Source organism: Ostrinia nubilalis, chromosome 2, assembly GCF_963855985.1.
Source record: "Ostrinia nubilalis chromosome 2, ilOstNubi1.1, whole genome shotgun sequence".
Taxonomy (NCBI): domain Eukaryota; kingdom Metazoa; phylum Arthropoda; class Insecta; order Lepidoptera; family Crambidae; genus Ostrinia; species Ostrinia nubilalis.
Genome location: NC_087089.1, coordinates 12353235 through 12371496, shown reverse-complemented (window position 1 = coordinate 12371496; position 18262 = coordinate 12353235). Strand labels below are relative to the sequence as shown.

The 18262-nt window shown below is 38.9% G+C and overlaps 2 protein-coding genes across 2 annotated transcripts; both read left to right on the top strand.

Moving 5' to 3' along the window:
* Positions 1-49: 49 nt before the first annotated feature.
* LOC135084095 (degenerin del-1-like) lies at positions 50-3887 on the top strand. Its single transcript, XM_063978843.1, has 8 exons — positions 50-167; positions 354-438; positions 684-893; positions 1022-1112; positions 1190-1243; positions 1324-1423; positions 2123-2232; positions 3519-3887. Exons 1-8 carry the CDS (start codon positions 58-60, stop codon positions 3614-3616), a joined length of 858 nt encoding a protein of 285 aa, XP_063834913.1. The 5' UTR covers positions 50-57; the 3' UTR covers positions 3617-3887.
* LOC135084114 (transient receptor potential cation channel subfamily V member 5) lies at positions 3883-15299 on the top strand. The gene is made up of 16 exons (XM_063978862.1): positions 3883-4244; positions 5070-5248; positions 5435-5563; positions 5713-5851; positions 6703-6892; positions 8062-8215; positions 8688-8942; positions 9270-9510; positions 10468-10593; positions 11115-11209; positions 11616-11740; positions 12048-12182; positions 12622-12731; positions 12943-13124; positions 13516-13758; positions 14732-15299. The coding sequence occupies exons 1-16, from the start codon at positions 4154-4156 to the stop codon at positions 14882-14884; spliced, it is 2547 nt and encodes an 848-aa protein (XP_063834932.1). The 5' UTR covers positions 3883-4153; the 3' UTR covers positions 14885-15299.
* Positions 15300-18262: the final 2963 nt, after the last annotated feature.

Sequence of the window (18262 nt, the reverse complement as noted above, 5' to 3'; positions counted from 1 at the left end):
CTGACCCGATTGTAACTGATTGTCTATTCTATCTAGGTTAGACAGAAATGCGCTGATATGATTACGGACTGTCGCTTCAACGGTGAAGAATTTCCTTGCTGCGAAAAGTTTCGTATGGTCGACTCGGAATACGGATATTGCTTTTCTTTTAACACCTTACAGAGCGAGTGAGTAGACAGATGTAATGATATAGATAGAGCGATAAAAACTCGTAAAATGACACTCAGGCTTACTAGATAAAGATCATGTGATAACATAGTGTAGGAATGTTTGAACGCCTAGCAGTAGTCGCATGACTGATAGACACGTATGTTACTATCAGTGTAAAGGAACCTGTATTGCAATTCTTGCAGGAGCTCTCGTGACGAGCCGCTGTATGCTGTGAATAGGTCGACTGGACCAGGACTTTTAACATATCGCCTTTTGTATGATGCCTATGTGAGTAATCCCTTCTAAACAATTCGAGAGTCGATCAATATAGCAGCCAGGAAGGTGGTCCTTCACCATAAGTTCATTCACCACCTAAATTGTTTGCACTAAAGTTTTACGGTCAGCAATATCACATAATGTGTGATCATGGCGCGTACTTGAAATATAGGAAATTCTTAAAAACTAATCAGTTTTGGTATCAGAGCTGTTCCCTTTACTCCCTTGTTGACTTAACTTCTAACTCCCTTTTCTAGATCTCTGTGCACAGTCCAGAAGAGCTTTCAACAAACAACCTGGATTTTAAGTTCAAATTCGACGTAAAAGCTAGATCAGAGAACCGAGTACAATTCCTTTTCTCCATGGTAGAGATGGAGAACGACCCCATGTTGCTGGCTGAGGGTATCGACGTCAGACATTGCAGGAACCTTGAAGAAGTACCTGAAAGAAAGTTCCATACCTATCCGGTAAGACTTATACGTACCTACTTAAAAACCTTCTACACGAAAGTGATATTAAATGCTGCATTTAAGTAATCGAATTTCATCAGGCTCTCCAAGATCCTTTTGTCTTCAAATTATTTTTTCTCCTCTAGGTATATTCTTACGGCGCTTGTCGTTTAGCGCAAGAGACAGAGCATTTTTACGAACATTGCGGATGCATTCATCCTGCCCGTCACACTTCTTGTAAGTTTTTCTATTCAACGACTTGAAAGCTTTATTTCTATTTATTTTTATCACTTTTATAATTACCATGTTTGCAGATGAAACTATGTACTGTAACTATACAGGACTAAATTGTGTAGTTGACGTTGAAGGTAAGATGGATTCCAGATTCTATACGAACCCCAATCTTGGTGGTATCAAAGTAGTGGATTAAAAATATTATATTTTTCAGTCCAAAAACAAAAGTTGGGTGCTGACAAACATGACAATCATGATAAGACTTGTCTACCCTCATGTGTTGAGAGTGAACTTACTACCATACACATTTCTAGGTAAGGAATTACCTACCACAGCTTGCATTTATCCTAAAATATGTGTAAATATGTAAAGCAAATGACGAAGTGAGTTAATTTTTATTTACTTAAGTTAATTTGTAAGTATTTCACTCCATTGTTTAGAAAAATGAAACTGAAATGAATAATACGTTTCAACATTTTCAGTATTTTCTTTCTCCTTGGCTCTTCGATACAGCAAAGTCTCACGTAGTCATAAAAATCTTGTAGAGTAACCGCATTTCATATCTAGTTAGGTGCTCTTACGGTCCGTTTTTTTCATGTTGGGAAATGTCGCATTGCAGTTGCCTTCATACTAAATCGCTTTGCCTGTCCCTTTTGTCATGAAAAATTTTCTTAAATTACTCCTATATTACGAAATCATGATATCGTTGACAAAAAGCTTTTTTTCGTTTGTAACTTTTTTGCCACTACATCACTTGTACTGGTTAAAATAAAACACGTCGTTAGTGTAGGTACATACTTCGGTTCGATTGAACCGACAAAAGGGTTGATAGAGAATATAGGTACTTAATCTGGCTGAAGAATAGTTACAAACCATACTAATAAATTATCATAACACAGTCTACAATGAAAAAAAAAGGATGGTAGAGTCGTTAGATTTGATCGCAAGTGATGATTCTGCTTCATCACAAGACTTAATGAGATAAGAATAACAACTAAAATAACTTTCTACAGGAATTGGGTGAATGAAGAATACCAGGGTGCTTTGGTTAGTATCCGCATGGCGTCGTTGCCTACCCTGCGTTATACGAGGAACCTGGTCCGGACCGATTTGGATTTTGTTGGTGAGAAGATATTTAGTAAATAAAACAAATATAGTGCTGAATAAAGTATTCAAACTATACGAGTACGCTTGCTCTACCAAAGTTACACTAATTCTTAGGGTCCTATTTCGTAGTATTTTATGGGGTCAGTGTAAATGATAGGCAGGTGTCGCGAAACGGCGTGTTTTTTATTGCTGATTTCTAGATCTTAGTTTTTAATTCATTTTATCCTATTTATTCCTGGCTGGCTCCTATAAATTAATTATAGTGTCCCACATTAATAACATTGCATCTTACTGTACTTAAGTTGTAATGGACATGCATTTAGATCGCTTCTTTAATATTAATCATCTAAATATATAAAAGGAGAAACTGACTGACTGACTGACAGATCAACGCACAGCCTAAACGGCTAAACGTAGGCACTTGAAATTTGGAAGGGACGTAGTTTAGGTACCGTAGAGGTGCACTAAGAAAGGAATTCCCGAAATTCCCACGGGAACGGGAATTAGCGGAAAAATCCTTTTGTATGAAAAATCTAAACCGCTTAAGTTAGATGCTTGAAATTTGATGTGCAGGTACCTTAGTAAACTTAAAGCTTAGGTACAACAGGGTATCGTAAAATTCCCACGGGAACGGGAGTTAGCGGGAAAAAACATATGTATGAAAAAATCTAAACTGCGTAAGATAGACGCTTGAAATGTAGCATGCAGGTACCTTAGTAAACTTAAAGCTTAGTTACAACAGGATATTGCAAAATTCCTACGGGAATGGGAGTTAACCGCTGAAGATAGATGAAGGGGGTAAAACGGGATCCACGCGTACGAAGTCGCGGGCGGCCGCTAGCTATCATCTATCTATCTATATAAATAAAAATGAATTGATGTTCGTTAGTCTGATTATAACTCGAGAACGACTGGGCCGATTGAGCTGATTTTGGTTTTAAAATGTTTGTCGTAGTCCAGGTCTAAACAGTGAGTAAATACGCGCGCGATATTGTTTTTCTGTGACAGACAAAATTCCACGCGGGCGAAGCCGCGGGCGGAAAGCTAGTTGCATATAAATGGAGCTACCTACCAGAGGGCTACTGTTACAAAACTCTATTGAATAAGAAGAAATCATTCAGTACCGGCCAACTGGTTTAGGTGTGAACCGGAAGGTTTAAAAAAATATTTGAATACTACGAAAGGCGTTCTTATACATATGTTAACAGATATCACAGAACATTCGAAAGTTACTCTTCATAATGTTTCCATATTTGCTTCTAGAATAAACAGTTTCATGGTCACTCTATTTGTTTTTTTCAGTGTCCATAGGAGGTATGGTCAGCCTGTTCACCGGTGCGTCGATTTTAAGTATTGTAGAAGTACTTTACCTCGTTTTTAGATCTCCTAGAAGGATGTAAAAAGTTAGACGAATTTTATCTGCTTTTGGTATTTACTTTAAAAGCTTTAAGAAAATAAGTTTAGATAAGAAATGAGAATCAAACCAAGAGTTAGCTTTCACTTTTTTCTATAACAGCTGTGAATTATTTATAGTTATTATGATAAACTATCTATATTGTATACCACACAAAATAAACATTTGCAGAAAGTAAAACCAGTTGGAGCAGCATAATTTATGCATTCTAATCTCCATCTTTATCGTTATTTATTCATATACAGTATACACTTAAGAAATGAGGATAATAATGTAATCCAAAAATAAACTGGAATAAAAGTCACGTGTTTACCCTTGAATCCCCGGCGTATCCATCGTTATGACAACGAGGCGGCTTTATCGATATTCCCTCCGACTCGGAGATATAAACTTTTCCATCTAACATCCAGCGTAAAAAACATGCTATCACCTTACACCATTTCGCCAAAATATAAGAGTAACTTAAGATAATTGGACTAGGAAATTCTGATAGAACAAACAAAAGTTACGTAAAAGTGACAAAATGGGTAATACAGAGAGTAATGTTACAAGTGGCGTGAAGAAACAGGCAGGAACATCGACGCAGAAGCTGTACAAACTAATCGACTTGAAAGGTAAATGTGATTGTTATTGATATCTCTATAATTCACATTAATATGCAATGGACAGAAACAAGTTTTGAATTTCTAAATGTGAACTTTCGGTAAGGCCTAAACGTTTCGCAAAGTTGATGAGCTACATAGTTAAACATTTAATTCGATTATACCGGTCACACTTCCATCGCAGATCACGGATGACATTTAAAAGGTTACAACATAAAAGTAAGTACTTAGGGTGTCGAATTGGAGCCCTACCTCCCATATTGTTGATGCACAATGCGCTATCATAATAGAATACAAGTTAATAAATGTATTGTCAGGAATAGGCACGATTTTTCAAAAGTCAACGTGAAAATTTATTATTGGCTATTGTTTATTCTGCTTTGACCATAGTAGGTACCACATTATTACCTAATATTTCTTCATGTCGCTAAACAATAAAGGAGAAAGTAAGGAGCCCTCTTATGTTGTCTTGTGTTGCGCTTGCGTGGCCTATGATAAACAGAGGCTTTTCCATCGAAGATTGAACGCCATGGGTTTGAAGTTCAATTCCTGATGAAGTTGATTTAGGAAACGATATTATCCTATGGAAAGCTATAAACGGTCGCATGACACAGCGGTAAAAATTGATTCCTATTGTCTCGATTCACAGGTAGGTACTTGAAGGGCTACAGAAAGCTAAGGTATTGCGGACACGTCCTCAGTAAGACTTATTTTTTGGTACCCTTTAATTGAAGGTTATGATGTCTGGTTTGTAGTCAGGCCCATATTTATTTATCATACTTTCCCTGATAATTATCAGAGAAGACATCGCAAGGAGACCAGTAAAATCTTTTTTAGGTGGTGGACTCCTAGTAGACATGATGAAACGGGCTGTCCAAAACAAGCAGTACGCAGAGATAGACCACGCAATCAAGACAAAGGTGGAGCCGTTTCTCTACAATAAGGGCAAGGGCCGGTATATACCTATATCACATCTGGTGCTTCTGCGAAACAAAGAACGACCCAGGCACAAGCTGGTAAGTGGTCTACTCCCGATTTTCCTGGTATCCTCTTTATTGTAGATTGCGATCGATAGACTACGATCAAGAGGATATAGAGGATGATACTTTTTTCAAATAAAACTTGTATTTAGGTACATTTATTTTAGCACACTGTAGTTGCTGTAATTATTGTGTAATTAACCTGCAACATTTTATATATAGCTCCCACCGTTGCGAGGAATGGAAAATCCTGATGAAGAATTTGACGTAGAGAAAGACTGGCCGGCAGTAAGCCAAGAAGAATACGACGCCAACCCTTCTGGTTACAGGGAACTGTGTTGGGACCTCAAGGTAATTATGTTCTAAAATAAGCATGTTCAATCAATTGCTAGGCCCGTAGCCATTCCCGTAGCTAAATTCGGGCATCTATGTACGTAGTTGGTTAGATCTTTATAATATCTTAATTGGAATCATATAACTCTTGTTTTATTTGTTTCAAGGAGCGTGGAGCGGTCGGCGAAACAATCCTACACCTTTGCCTGCTGAATGCAACTTCCCTCTTGGCAGACCTCGCCAAGAGGCTCCTGCGCTTCTACCCTAAGCTCATCAACGACATCTACATGAGCGACGAATATTATGGTAAGGAGAGTTAATATACCTACTTTTGGAGATTCCGGGATACCGAGAGTCACTTTTATTTATTAGCTAAGTACCCCAGAACAGTCTATGCCATTAACTCCACGGATATTGATGATTGTATGTAGGTAAGTGAATTACTTATTCATTTGTTTGCCTTCAAATTATCTTATTATTTTGATGTGGGATATTTGTACGTTTTAAGTGACTCTACATTTTGATTTCATACAATATTATGATTGCTAGTTTCAATATCAACATTTTGGATATTAGCCTATCTTTGATACCTCTCTTTATAGCCCATAAATATTTTTTAGGTATCCCACTTTTTCACGCCAAGGGGTAAAACGGTGTTAATTCTGATAAATACTTTCCCATGCTTATCTGCACAATCGGCCGTGGCGTGGTAGAGCAGCGTAGTTAATTTGATAGAGCGTCCGATAACTGGATTGCTGAAAAATTTATCGCCCAGTGATTTATGAATATTTTCAACGTCAATATGTTTAACTAAGGCAAATTCAGGGTCAGATAGGAAATTACTCAGCCTAGTAAGTTGTTTTGAGGTCAAAATGTATTAATTAATAAGCAAAATAAAAATAACAGTGTATAAAACGCATTACTATTTGAAATAAGCGATATTATACAATTATGATTAATGATCATAGTATTCATATTATGTAGGTATAAGCTAGAGTTTACACTGAAGCTGTAGCTAGCATGCATTTATGAGGTAAAAGTTAACTTATATCTCTCACTTTTCCATTGAGATGTGAGTTTTCAATTTGCGCCAAATACCTACAATTTTGAAAATCGTAAGTTCGTTTTATACAGATACAACTCTTTTGTTTCCAAAGGGGAGAGTGTGCTGCACATGACGATAGTCAACGAGGACCCCACGATGGTGAAGTTCCTACTAGACGCAGGCGCGGACTACCACGAGCGCTGCTGCGGGAACTTCATGTGCCCTGAAGACCAGAAGGCCTCGCGATCCGACTCGCTAGACCACGAGTGGGTCAATGTGACCCGGGACACTAACTACGTCGGGTAGGTACCGATTAGACGCGGGCGCGGACTACCACGAGAGGTGCTGCGGGAACTTCATGTGTCCTGAAGACCAGAAGGCTTCAAGGTCCGACTCGCTGGACCATGAGTGGGTCAATGTGACCCGGGACACTAACTACGTCGGGTAGGTACCGATTAGACGCGGGCGCGGACTACCACGAGCGCTGCTGCGGGAACTTCATGTGCCCCGAAGACCAGAAGGCTTCAAGGTCCGACTCGCTAGACCACGAGTGGGTCAATGTTACCCGGGACACTAACTATGTCGGGTAGGTATAGTTGGTCTCTTGATATAATTTCAGTTATGTGAAGGAAGATGCTCACTAAGTAACTGAGGCCCGAAATTCTTGTGTGTGTTTTATTTAAGCCTAACTGTTTGTAAAGTAAATATTTATGTCACTAATAAGAAACAATTTAGGTTTCTAATGTTGGAAGAATTTTCAAAATCAATTCAGTAATTCCACTAATTACCTACTTCATTCCTATAAAATAACTCTCTACAAACCTTAACTCTTTATAATAAGTAGAAATATTTATTCCAATGATCTCTACAATTAAACGATAATAAGCTCTCTTTTATGAATGATGGATATGGCTTTAAGCGCATTAACAGAGCGTCGATAAATCAAGTGTTCTTATGATCGTTTGCACGTTCCAAAGAGCCGCTAATTCTGCGTTAAACGCGGCAATTAGTGCAGCAATTTGTTACTACTAAGTAGCTACTGACCACAGATTTATAAAACTGATACATTTGTGGTAATTTATTTTAGTAGGTTGTTTTAATTAAAGTGGTTAAATTAGTATTTTGATTATCATGATGACATAGCTAGATGTACACGTAGCACCTGGCAGAAATCTGTTCACTAATTTCGTAGCAAAGTTTCGTAGTAAGTAAGTAATGAACTCGTAAAGGTAGCAGGGAAGCGCTGGACGCAGGCCGCTACCAATCGATCAACGTGGAAAGCATTGGGAGAGGCCTATGTTCAGCAGTGGACGTCCAATGGCTGAAATGATGATGATGATGATGAAGTAATGAACAAATTTTCTCAACGCGGAGAAGGTTTATATCAAAGTTCGGTCATTAGATAGAGTCATGAATTATCAAAAGTATTAAATATGAGTTTTTAGTATGAGTGATTTCTTATGAACTACAGATATGTCTACTGGGGCGAGTATCCTCTCAGCTTCGCGGCGTGTCTGGGCCAAGAGGAGTGCTACCGCCTGATTTTAGCGAGAGGGGCCGACCCCAACAACCAAGACACCAATGGAAACACAGTGCTGCACATGCTGGTCATTTATGACAAGATTGTAAGTTACACATTTGACAAACAAATAAGGCTGCTATACAGAACGGTTACGTAGTAAATATGGTTCTCAATAGTTTACCGACTCCTGTCTAGCAGTACGGTTCACAAACATGTAATTAAGACTTCATTTGCTTGGTGCTGTTTACCCGTTCGTATTCTCTGTGCTATGTTGACATATCACAGTATGCGCGCGCCCTAAAATGTTAGTTAAGAATAAATGACGACTCTCAGAGGTCCTGGATTCGATTGCTAGGTGGCACAGTGCCAGATAATTTAGGGAGAATAATGATGATAGGTAGATTTCGTTGGTCTTTATTTTTCTAACATGTGAGCTCTTGCGCTGCTTCTTATCATCGCTGGCCCATGACGTTTGTGACGAATTGGAATCGACAACTATGGATAGACTTTTAGGTCTTAAACTAAATTAAAGTACCATAACATGCATGACGTATGATTGATTTTATTTTCATCAGAGCACATTCGACATGGCATACGAAGTGGGTGCTTCCCTCAACATTCGCAACTCTCTGAACCTCACGCCCTTAACCCTGGCTGCCAAGCTCGCCCGGACCGAACTATTCTTCCACATCCTCAACATCGAAAGGGAGATATACTGGCAGATCGGGGCCACCACGTGTGCGGCCTATCCTTTGGGGCAAGTGGACACTATAGATACGGAGACAGGGCTCATTAGTAAGGACTCTGCTCTCAATTTGGTCGTTTTTGGGGTAAGTTAAATTACTTAAAGTGGCAGATAGTTCAATCGCTTCAGTTCTATAATACTAATAAGTTGGATAAGCCATAAAATAGTTTCCTCATTGTTGTATTTTAAACTCGTTCCACGCACATTTACAGTTTCTCCAGAATTAAAATAATAATTACTTATTGCGGGAGATAAGAGGACTGGAATACATGTAGTAAACATTAAGGATGTAATAAACATAATATTACTTACTGAGTACCTATACCTATTGACTTTCCTACCTCTCAGAGGCAAATTAATTTAAAGTAAGATTTCATATTAAGTTAATTCATACATTTATTTTATTTCTTAGGAAAAAGATGAGCATTTAGAGCTCCTCGAAGGCATGCTAATCGATCTCCTCAAAACGAAATGGAACACATTCGTCAAGTTCCGCTTCTACCGTCAGTTCATACTGTTCTCCTGCTACTTCCTGATATCCCTAGTCTGCTTCACCCTCCGCCCCGGGACGCCTGAGAGACCAGTCAATGCAACCGCCTTGAACTCTACTGCAGGACCTGTTTTGAATGAAACTGAACTGGTCACTTATGTTGGTAAGTTTCGGCTCTAGAATTGTTGTGCCTACCGCGACTGTCGTTGTAAGTAACCTATTAAGAATTGTATACCTACTTTTTATTTTTATAAAAGCGAAAGTTTTAAAGGATAGTATCTGCTTGCAATTCTGCATCAGAATAGCTTACAGGTTATAATTAGATAACCAAAATTTTATGGAAAACTACACTGATAAAAACTCGGGCTAAATCTAGTAGTTAATTTGTAATATGGGCTCTATTATTTCAAAAACAGATGGGTGTAATTTACCCCTACTTGGGATTGAATATTAATCGTCCAAATAATTACGGGATTTAGCGTTTAAGAATAGATTTTTACAGCTAAAGGTCGAACATTGGGTGTATTTCACACCTTTTCAGTGACCTTTTGACATTTTTGCGCATACTTTATGCCATGAGATTGCACTGTGTTACTGTGTTACACAATCTTGAGCGAAAATCGTCACCTTTGTGACATTGGATGGATATGATTTATCCGACGCGTGTTTGTGGACTTCTATTGTAAACATATTGCTACAAGGTCGCTTTCTCTTTGCGGATTTTGGACAAGTTATAAATAAGATTTAGTGAATAGACTGCCTTGGCAAATATGATAAATTTTCATTGCTAATGTCTTCTATACTTAATAAAATTTCATGCAGTGTGATTATGTGCTTTGCTTTAGTGAAACGACTAGAAAAATGATACAAGTTTCAAGGTTTTATTTAGGACAAAAACATAGTTATGTATGTTTGTCCATAGTTACTTTTAGACGTTTTTAACATAAGTATTTCTATGTTATTATACCGACTTACTAATTACGAATAACTAAATATGTCATGAATGTGCCTAATGAGTTTTGGAAAATAATTTTCACGCATACAAAGTTGCGGGCACAGCTACAATAAACTAAGACGTTATTTTAGTTTAGTTATGGACCACGGGCCTTATTGTTTCCAGAAAACTGTACGATGCCTTTGAATGCCTCGGAGTTCGACCCGGGGGCCGTGGAGCTGATGAATGGCTCCAAGCCGGACGGGCCTATGTGCGGGAGGTTCAAGAGCCACACCAAGGAGAAAGACAAACGTGAGGCCTAATTTGCACTTGCTTTCGTTACTTACTAAACCATTTTTTTTTTGTAAAGAATCAGAATAAGAAAAGATTCTGTAGAATAATAAAATTATACTCGTAAATGGTTTAGTAACTACTTGAAGTTAGTTACTAAACCATTTTTTTTGTAAAGAATCAGAATAAGAAAAGATTTTGTAGAATAATAAAATTATACTCGTAAATGGTTTAGTAACTAACTTCAAGTTATTTTTTTTTGTAAAGAATCAGAATAAGAAAAGATTCTGTAGAATAATAAAATTATACTAACCTATACTTTTGGAACGTCCAAATAATGCTTCTTTTAAAAATTGGGTCTATAGGTAAACATTCAGAGGGTTAATGTAAGTTATTCTCTCGCGCAGAGTGGTTAATATAACTTTTGCTTCACACGATAACAAAAAATCTAATCCTGAGAAAAATGGGATTCAGAGGGATGAACTATTTTCAGTATAATCGATCGAATTACCGATAGTGAAACAATATTCGCGTAATTTCAGCCACCGAAGCTCCCAAGGAAACGGATATGGAAGGGTGGTGGGAAGACCTCACGGAGGAGTGTAGGTTAATGGACTTTGAGCCTTGGCAAGCAAAGGTAACTCAATTAAATCCGCTTTGATATTAATACATTTGCCTTTGAAGGTGCTATAGCTAAATAAGTTAAATTCCGTGTAAGATTTAACATGTGATACTGTCAAAGAAACGTGTACAACTTCACATTTTCTTGAATATAAAATTAGGTAGGCTAAAATTATCCAAATGTAAACAAGAATTATTAAGTTAATATCTAAGTAAAACAAAAAAGTGCATAATTTAATCACCTTAATTCCACTTCATAAAACTTCTTTTTTATAATGTAGAAATAACATATTTTTGAGTGAAAGTCGCATGTTGCGCGTAAGTATTTGCTTGTTCAATAGACAAAAGTTTTAAAGGGTTTCAAGAATGCAATTCATTAGATAGTTTTTCTAAAAATTACAAATAATGATGAAATATTGTAGGTTCGAATATCAGCTGAGCTACTGCTCTGGCTCGGAGCCTTAGCGTATATCGGAGCTGCGCTGCGAGAAGCGAGGTTTCTGGGGCTGAAGATGTTCATTGAGAACTTGAGTACGGTACCCTCAAGGTAAACGACGACTGCTGTTAATTCAAAATAAACTTTTTTTGAAAAATATACGTAATGTTACTATTAGTACGTAGTACTTCTTATTATTATTCTGTTCTATTAGGTAATCCAGAGTCCATAGTCCAGATACAGTTTTTAACCTCTTGTGATAAGCTAAATTGTATATTTGTGTTACAAGCTTAGATACAAATGGCTTCACCACAATAATAGTCCAGACGTGACGGGGTGCGAATCAGCGTTCCTCCGAAGAAACTCCGAGCATAGACGCTCCATCTTCCTTCGGATGACTTATCCATTATCATTTCAGAGTGATGTTCCTCTTCTCCTGCCTGTTGATGATCGCTCTACCAACGCTGCGGCTGTGGTGCGCCGACGAGGCGGAGGACCATCTGGCCGTCATCATCATGCTCACTACTGCTCCTTATTTCTTATTCTTCTGTCGGTGAGATGGTTTAGGTCTAGACCTAGCGCTAGCGCTTAACTCAGTCAGCGGGAGCGGCATAGGAGGGTGTTTTTGAAACGTCAAATTCAGCGAGACTTCAGTGGGTCTAGACAAAGTGCCATTATAATCGCAAACCAGTCGAAAAGTGGTCGAAAAGCCCCTTTTTTGTATGGAATTTGACGGATTCGATTTTCGATTCGATCAAAAAGTGCGTTTTGTCTAGGGGGGCAGATATTCTTCAGATTTGTACGCTCTGTCACGTCAGAATATGTTAATGTCACCCTCCTCCCGTGTCGCTCCCATACCTCAGGATCTGACTGAGTTAAGCTTAACCTTTAGTTTCTAGATCAAAATTTCTTATTCTCAGTTTTACTTTTTTATTATCATAGATCATCTCACCCACCACCCGCTTTGAAGTTTGTGTTATTTCTTCTTGCAGTGGTTTCAAGACAGTCGGTCCATTCGTGGTGATGATCTACCGCATGGTGATGGGAGACTTGCTTCGATTTGTCTGCATATACTTGGTTTTTGTCATGGGCTTTTCTCAAGGTAAGGACTGCGTCCGATTGTCAAAGCTCTTACTAACAAAAAGTCCGCTTTGTTTAATAAAGTTGAATTAGTAACTTAAATTAATTATTTTCCCGCGGCTGCGAGTGTCTATGTGATCCGTCTGCTCAGTTGCCTCCTGTCTCATAAAAAAGAAAGATTTATAATATCTTCTGAGACGTGTTTATTACTTCTTTGTCTAATATTTTTTCAGCGTACTACGTAATCTTCCTGTCATTCGACAACCCCAACACTCCTGAGGGCGTGGACGACTCGGTGTCGAACCCCATGCCCTCGCCCATGGAGAGCATCATGGCCATGTTCCTCATGTCGCTCACATCCTTCTCCGACTACTACGGCGCCTTCGAGAGGACTGACCATGAGATTGAAGCAAAGGTGTGTAGTATACCGGCCTGGTTGAAGTAGATGTATTCCAGGATTTTCTTTTTTTTTTAAGAACAGCCAGCAACAAGCCGCTTGATAAGAAAGAAGCAAACTTTCAGATACGTACTTTCAGATACTTACAGATACTAGGTATTTCAGATAAATGTCCAAGAGACATGTAGCCAAGTGTTTGGAGAACAACAAACGTAGTTACATTTTGGGTATTTTAGGCCCTTTCAGATTGTATTAAGAGAGGTCTTCGTTATATCTTTAGATTCTTTATCAGGGTCTCACAAAGTTCACAGATTAGTATTTAGTAATCGCAGAGTTCGTTACAAGATTTACTCGTACGACAAAACTGGACACCCCCCACCATTTTTTAACCCATTTCATTTCCTTACAGCTGTTGTTCGTGATCTACATGATAATAGTGGCTATTCTGCTAGTGAACATGTTGATTGCCATGATGGGTAACACGTACCAGAAGATAGCGGAGACTAGGAACGAATGGCAGAGGCAATGGGCGAGGATTGTACTGGTGGTAGAGCGAGGGGTTCCCCCGGCTCAGAGGCACAAGCAGCAACTGGTGTATAGCCAGCCCATGGCCAATGGGAAGAGGGCTTTGGTACTCAGGATCAACCAAAAGGTACGTATAATAGGTTACGGGATGAATCCTACATCTCTCTTACGAGGAACGAGTGACAGAGACAATGGGCGAGGATTGTACTGGTGGTAGAGCGAGGAGTTCCTCCAGCACAGAGGCACAAGCAACAACTGGTGTATAGCCAGCCCATGGCCAATGGCAAGAGAGCTTTGGTACTGAGGATCAACCAAAAGGTACGTGTAGGTTACGGATGAATCCTACATCTCTCTCTTACGAGGAACGAGTGACAGAGACAATGGGCGAGGATTGTACTGGTGGTGGAACAGGAGTTCCTCCGGCTCAGAGGCACCAGCAGCAACTGGTGTATAGCCAGCCCATGGCCAATGGCAAGAGGGCTTTGGTACTGAGGATCAACCAAAAGGTACCCCTAGGTTAAAACCTATCCCTAGGTTACAGGATGAGTCATATTATATCTCGCTCTTAGTGATAGAACAGAGACAGTGTGCGAGGTCAATGAACTAGGGATGAGTAGACTCGATGGAGTGATAGTCTTAAAAGCAAAAAGGAATTAAAACAGAAGAATACCTACAGGAGTTCGAAGTATTCGATATCCCTCCGTAGCAAATCGGGAGACAAGGACTATAAGCCTAGGCGCAGACTAACGACTTTTAGTTGGCCGATAGTTGAGTCGGGCTGTTAATCAGTATGGACATGTATGAAAGTGCGCACACTACGACCGAATTGTATCGGCCAATTCTTCATACAAATTAAAATCGGGCCCAACTATCGGCCAACTAAAATTCGGTGGTCTGCGCCTAGGCTAAACTAAATTATCTCATAGATTTAGACGGTGAAGTGTTTGTGCCACCTAAGTAAGTATTTAGGATAAGTCTATTCACACTTGGTGTTATTTGTCTTGCTCTTACCTAAATGCAAATCTCACTATGCTAGCTAAGTGCCTTGACACTCTAATCGCCGCCTGGTTGCTACAACCAAATAAATATTTTTTGTGCAGGACGAGGACAAAGAGGAAATGAAAGAGATCCTGGAAATGAAGAGGACCCACGACCGAATCGTAGCGAAAAGGAAGCAAAGGGAGGCCGAGCTGAAAGGCGTGAAGGGCCGCCCTCCGCCGCCGCCTACAAGAGACTACCCTACAAGAAAATAAAAACCTTTCAAAATCACTCAAAATGCTGATGATGACTAATCGTTTATGATACAATATCTAAATTTTTCACTCATAATGGTAATGATGACTAATTGTAAGATGTATCTAGGCTTTTTCGCTGTCGAGGTTGATTCATTCATCCCAAATATTACGAGTACAATGAGCAAATATCGTAAAAACATCTAAAAACATTACAGTCAATGTAAATACAATGTTCCAGACATGGTTCCAGATTATGATTTTCTAAGATTGTCAATATGTCTGTAGGCGTTCCTTAGCTTGTTTATTTAAAGATCCTTTATTTGAAATAAGTTTACTTAGTTGTTATAATATTGCTATTATTACCTACTTATTTGTTGTTGCTACTGTCGTCTAAGTAACTTGGTTTTATTCTCTACATTTTCATTAATTTCGAGCGGAGTTTTAAATATAAATATCATTAATAAATTATTATGAGCAGTTATAAATCTGTCTTATTACAAAGCGATCGTTAATATGAAACTTAAGCGACTTTTCGTCAACGATTAGAATAAACAGATGCAAATAATATTAAAGCCATTAAACTGTCACTTATTTCTATTGGTTATCACAAGTTTACATTATATTTATTGCAGTCGATGAAAATATGTGTTTACATCTTTTATTTATGATCAGTGTTAATGCTTTGAGTGAACTTGTGCAAGATCATCAATAAAGAAAAGGCGTGATGCGCGAAGAATTGTTTAACAAGAGGTTACTTAACCATATTGTTATGAGACATCTCTCAATAAAATGCACATTGGAGTTGTTACAAGCGTGCAATAAACGGTAGAAGAGTGGAGGTGCAAATTGTGCCGTATGAGCACGTGTGCTACACGCTGGTTTCTCTCTTACCTCACTGTTTGCCTCCGACCTCTAACTGGGCTTCTCACGCTTGAGCCCCGCAACATCTGTCTAATATTTGCTCACCAAACACTTGGCTGCCTAACAGAGACTTTAATTTCTTTCATCAGATCCGATCTTACTAAACTGATCGTTGACAAATCAGCAAACAGGTTTAGATCTTCGTGGTCATCTCCGAGGGTCATTGCTGCGTTTGACAGTTTGTTTTGGTGCTCTGTGAATCAAATGATTTAGCAACTCGTCCACTGATTAAATAATGAATGACTTTGATCGGCGTGATATTTTTAGGCGCAAACATTTCCCATCCTTGAGGTCTTTGTTAACGCCGATATGTGACAAAACTTGTCAATTATTCTGATTAAGTTGCTTCTGTGCGTATTGAAAGGGCAAGGTTGTAGGAATCGTTAATTGAAATGTTGCTGCATCAAAACCTTTTAGTAAAGCAAACTTCTTACTTTGCAAGATTATACCTTTTTAGAAAGTTTTCGTTATTATAACTTACATCAAAGGTGTTTGTTTAGTTTTGCAGCTAATGCTCACGAAATCTCAAACAAAATGCTAATGAGTTGAGTTTTAAACTTTAATGAATAATGGTACTTATGTTCAATGCGTCACAAGAATAGCGTAAGCGATTTCGTTGTTCTTCTCTAAAAGACATTATAATCGTCAATTAGTAAACGTAATAGTTACGACGCAAACTTCTATAAATCCAGGTTGGTCGGTGACTTATTACTTCGCAATTAGTTCCATGAAAGGAATCAATGGAGACAAAACAATAGGGAATATTGCGTGCGATGTCAAATACGGGAACTAGTTTGCCTTTTATGGGCCAGAGCATTTGAAGAGTTATTGTGACAGAGCATTTAACTAGGGCAAACACAAATATTCTTTTGTGCTTTACATCAATTTATTTTCAAAAATATATTTTCAGTTCTTCAGCTGATTCTTTGGGTCTATAGCGCTACAAAGAATGCATAATAGAAAGGACATCATCCACGTTTCATATATTTTTGGTCCAAAATCAAAAGTGCCGGCCAACAAAAAAAAGTGCTGTATTCTGACAGAATACGTCTGCCTTAGCATTTGTTATTATGGCACCAAAGCCGTAGCTCCACTGTGCGTCGAGTATTTGAGATCTAAAAGTCATCGACTATTCATACATTTTTTGTTCCAAATCAAAAGTGTCGGCCAATTAAATAAAAAGTGCTGTATTCTGACAGAATACGTCCGCCTTAGCATTTGTTACTATGGCACCAAAGCTGTAGCACCTAGGGAATGCAGAATCGGTTCTGGTTTGAGGAACCGGGTTTTTCGGGTCTGGTGGTCATAAGAACCGGGAGCCCCGGTTTTTTCGGTTCTTTCGGTTCCAAAAAAACAATATTTTGATTGTGTTTTTTTTATTGAAATAACACTTCTTTGAATAGACTAGGAATAATCAACAAACATGATTTACAATATTTTTATTTTATTTTTACTAAATTCTACTCCCAAAAATAAAAAAAAGTGAAATATTTAGTTTTCAATTGAGGTACCACAATCAGTCTTTTTCATCCAACTTATCGATATATTTGACTATTTATATATTGACTGTCAGATGCAAAGCAAATAAAGGAGAAGGAGTGTTGCCAACTCTCACACAAATATCATCATCATCATCATTTAATTTTAAACCATAGGATAGGACGTCCACTGCTGAACATAAACCTCCCCCAATGCTTTCCATGTTGATCGATTGGTAGCGGCCTGCGTCCAGCGCTTCCCTGCTACCTTTATGATGTCGTCGGTCCACCTTGTGGGTGGACGTTCCACGCTGCGTTTTCCGGTACGCGGCCTCCATTCCAGGACCTTCCTGCCCCATCGGCCGTCAGTTCTGCGTCCGCGTCGGGCTATGTCCGCTGAATCCGCTGACATAGAAATGAAGAGATCCGTAAATGAACTAAAGTAGCGACTTTAGTTCATTTACGGATCTCCTCATTTTTGATTCGATCTCGTAAAGAAACACCGAGCATAGCCCTCTCCATAGCACGCTGTGCAACTTTGAGCTTCTGTATAAGGCCTATAGTGAGAGGCCACGTTTCCGAGTCATAAGTCATCACTGGTTACACACATTAGTTGTAGACTTTCGTCCTCAGGCACTGAGGTATTTTGGATGAAAAGATGTTGCGTAGTTTCCCGAACGCTGCCTAGCCGAGTTGGATTCGACGATTGACTCCCTTTTCGAAATTGGACCTACCTAGCTGGATCGTCAACAATCTCAAGGATTGAGCTCCCAACCGAAACTGGGTAGAGCGCAACATGGACATTGGACTTGGACATAAGCTTTGTTTTGTCCATATTCATCCTCAGGCCTACCTGTTAGGAAACTCGATTAAGGTCTTTGAGCATTGTGCCAAGATCTTACAACGATTCTGCCATGACCACAATCAGTATCGTGGGCAAACCGAAGGTGAGTGATGTACTCGCCATTAATGTTTATGCCGAATCCTTTCCATTCAA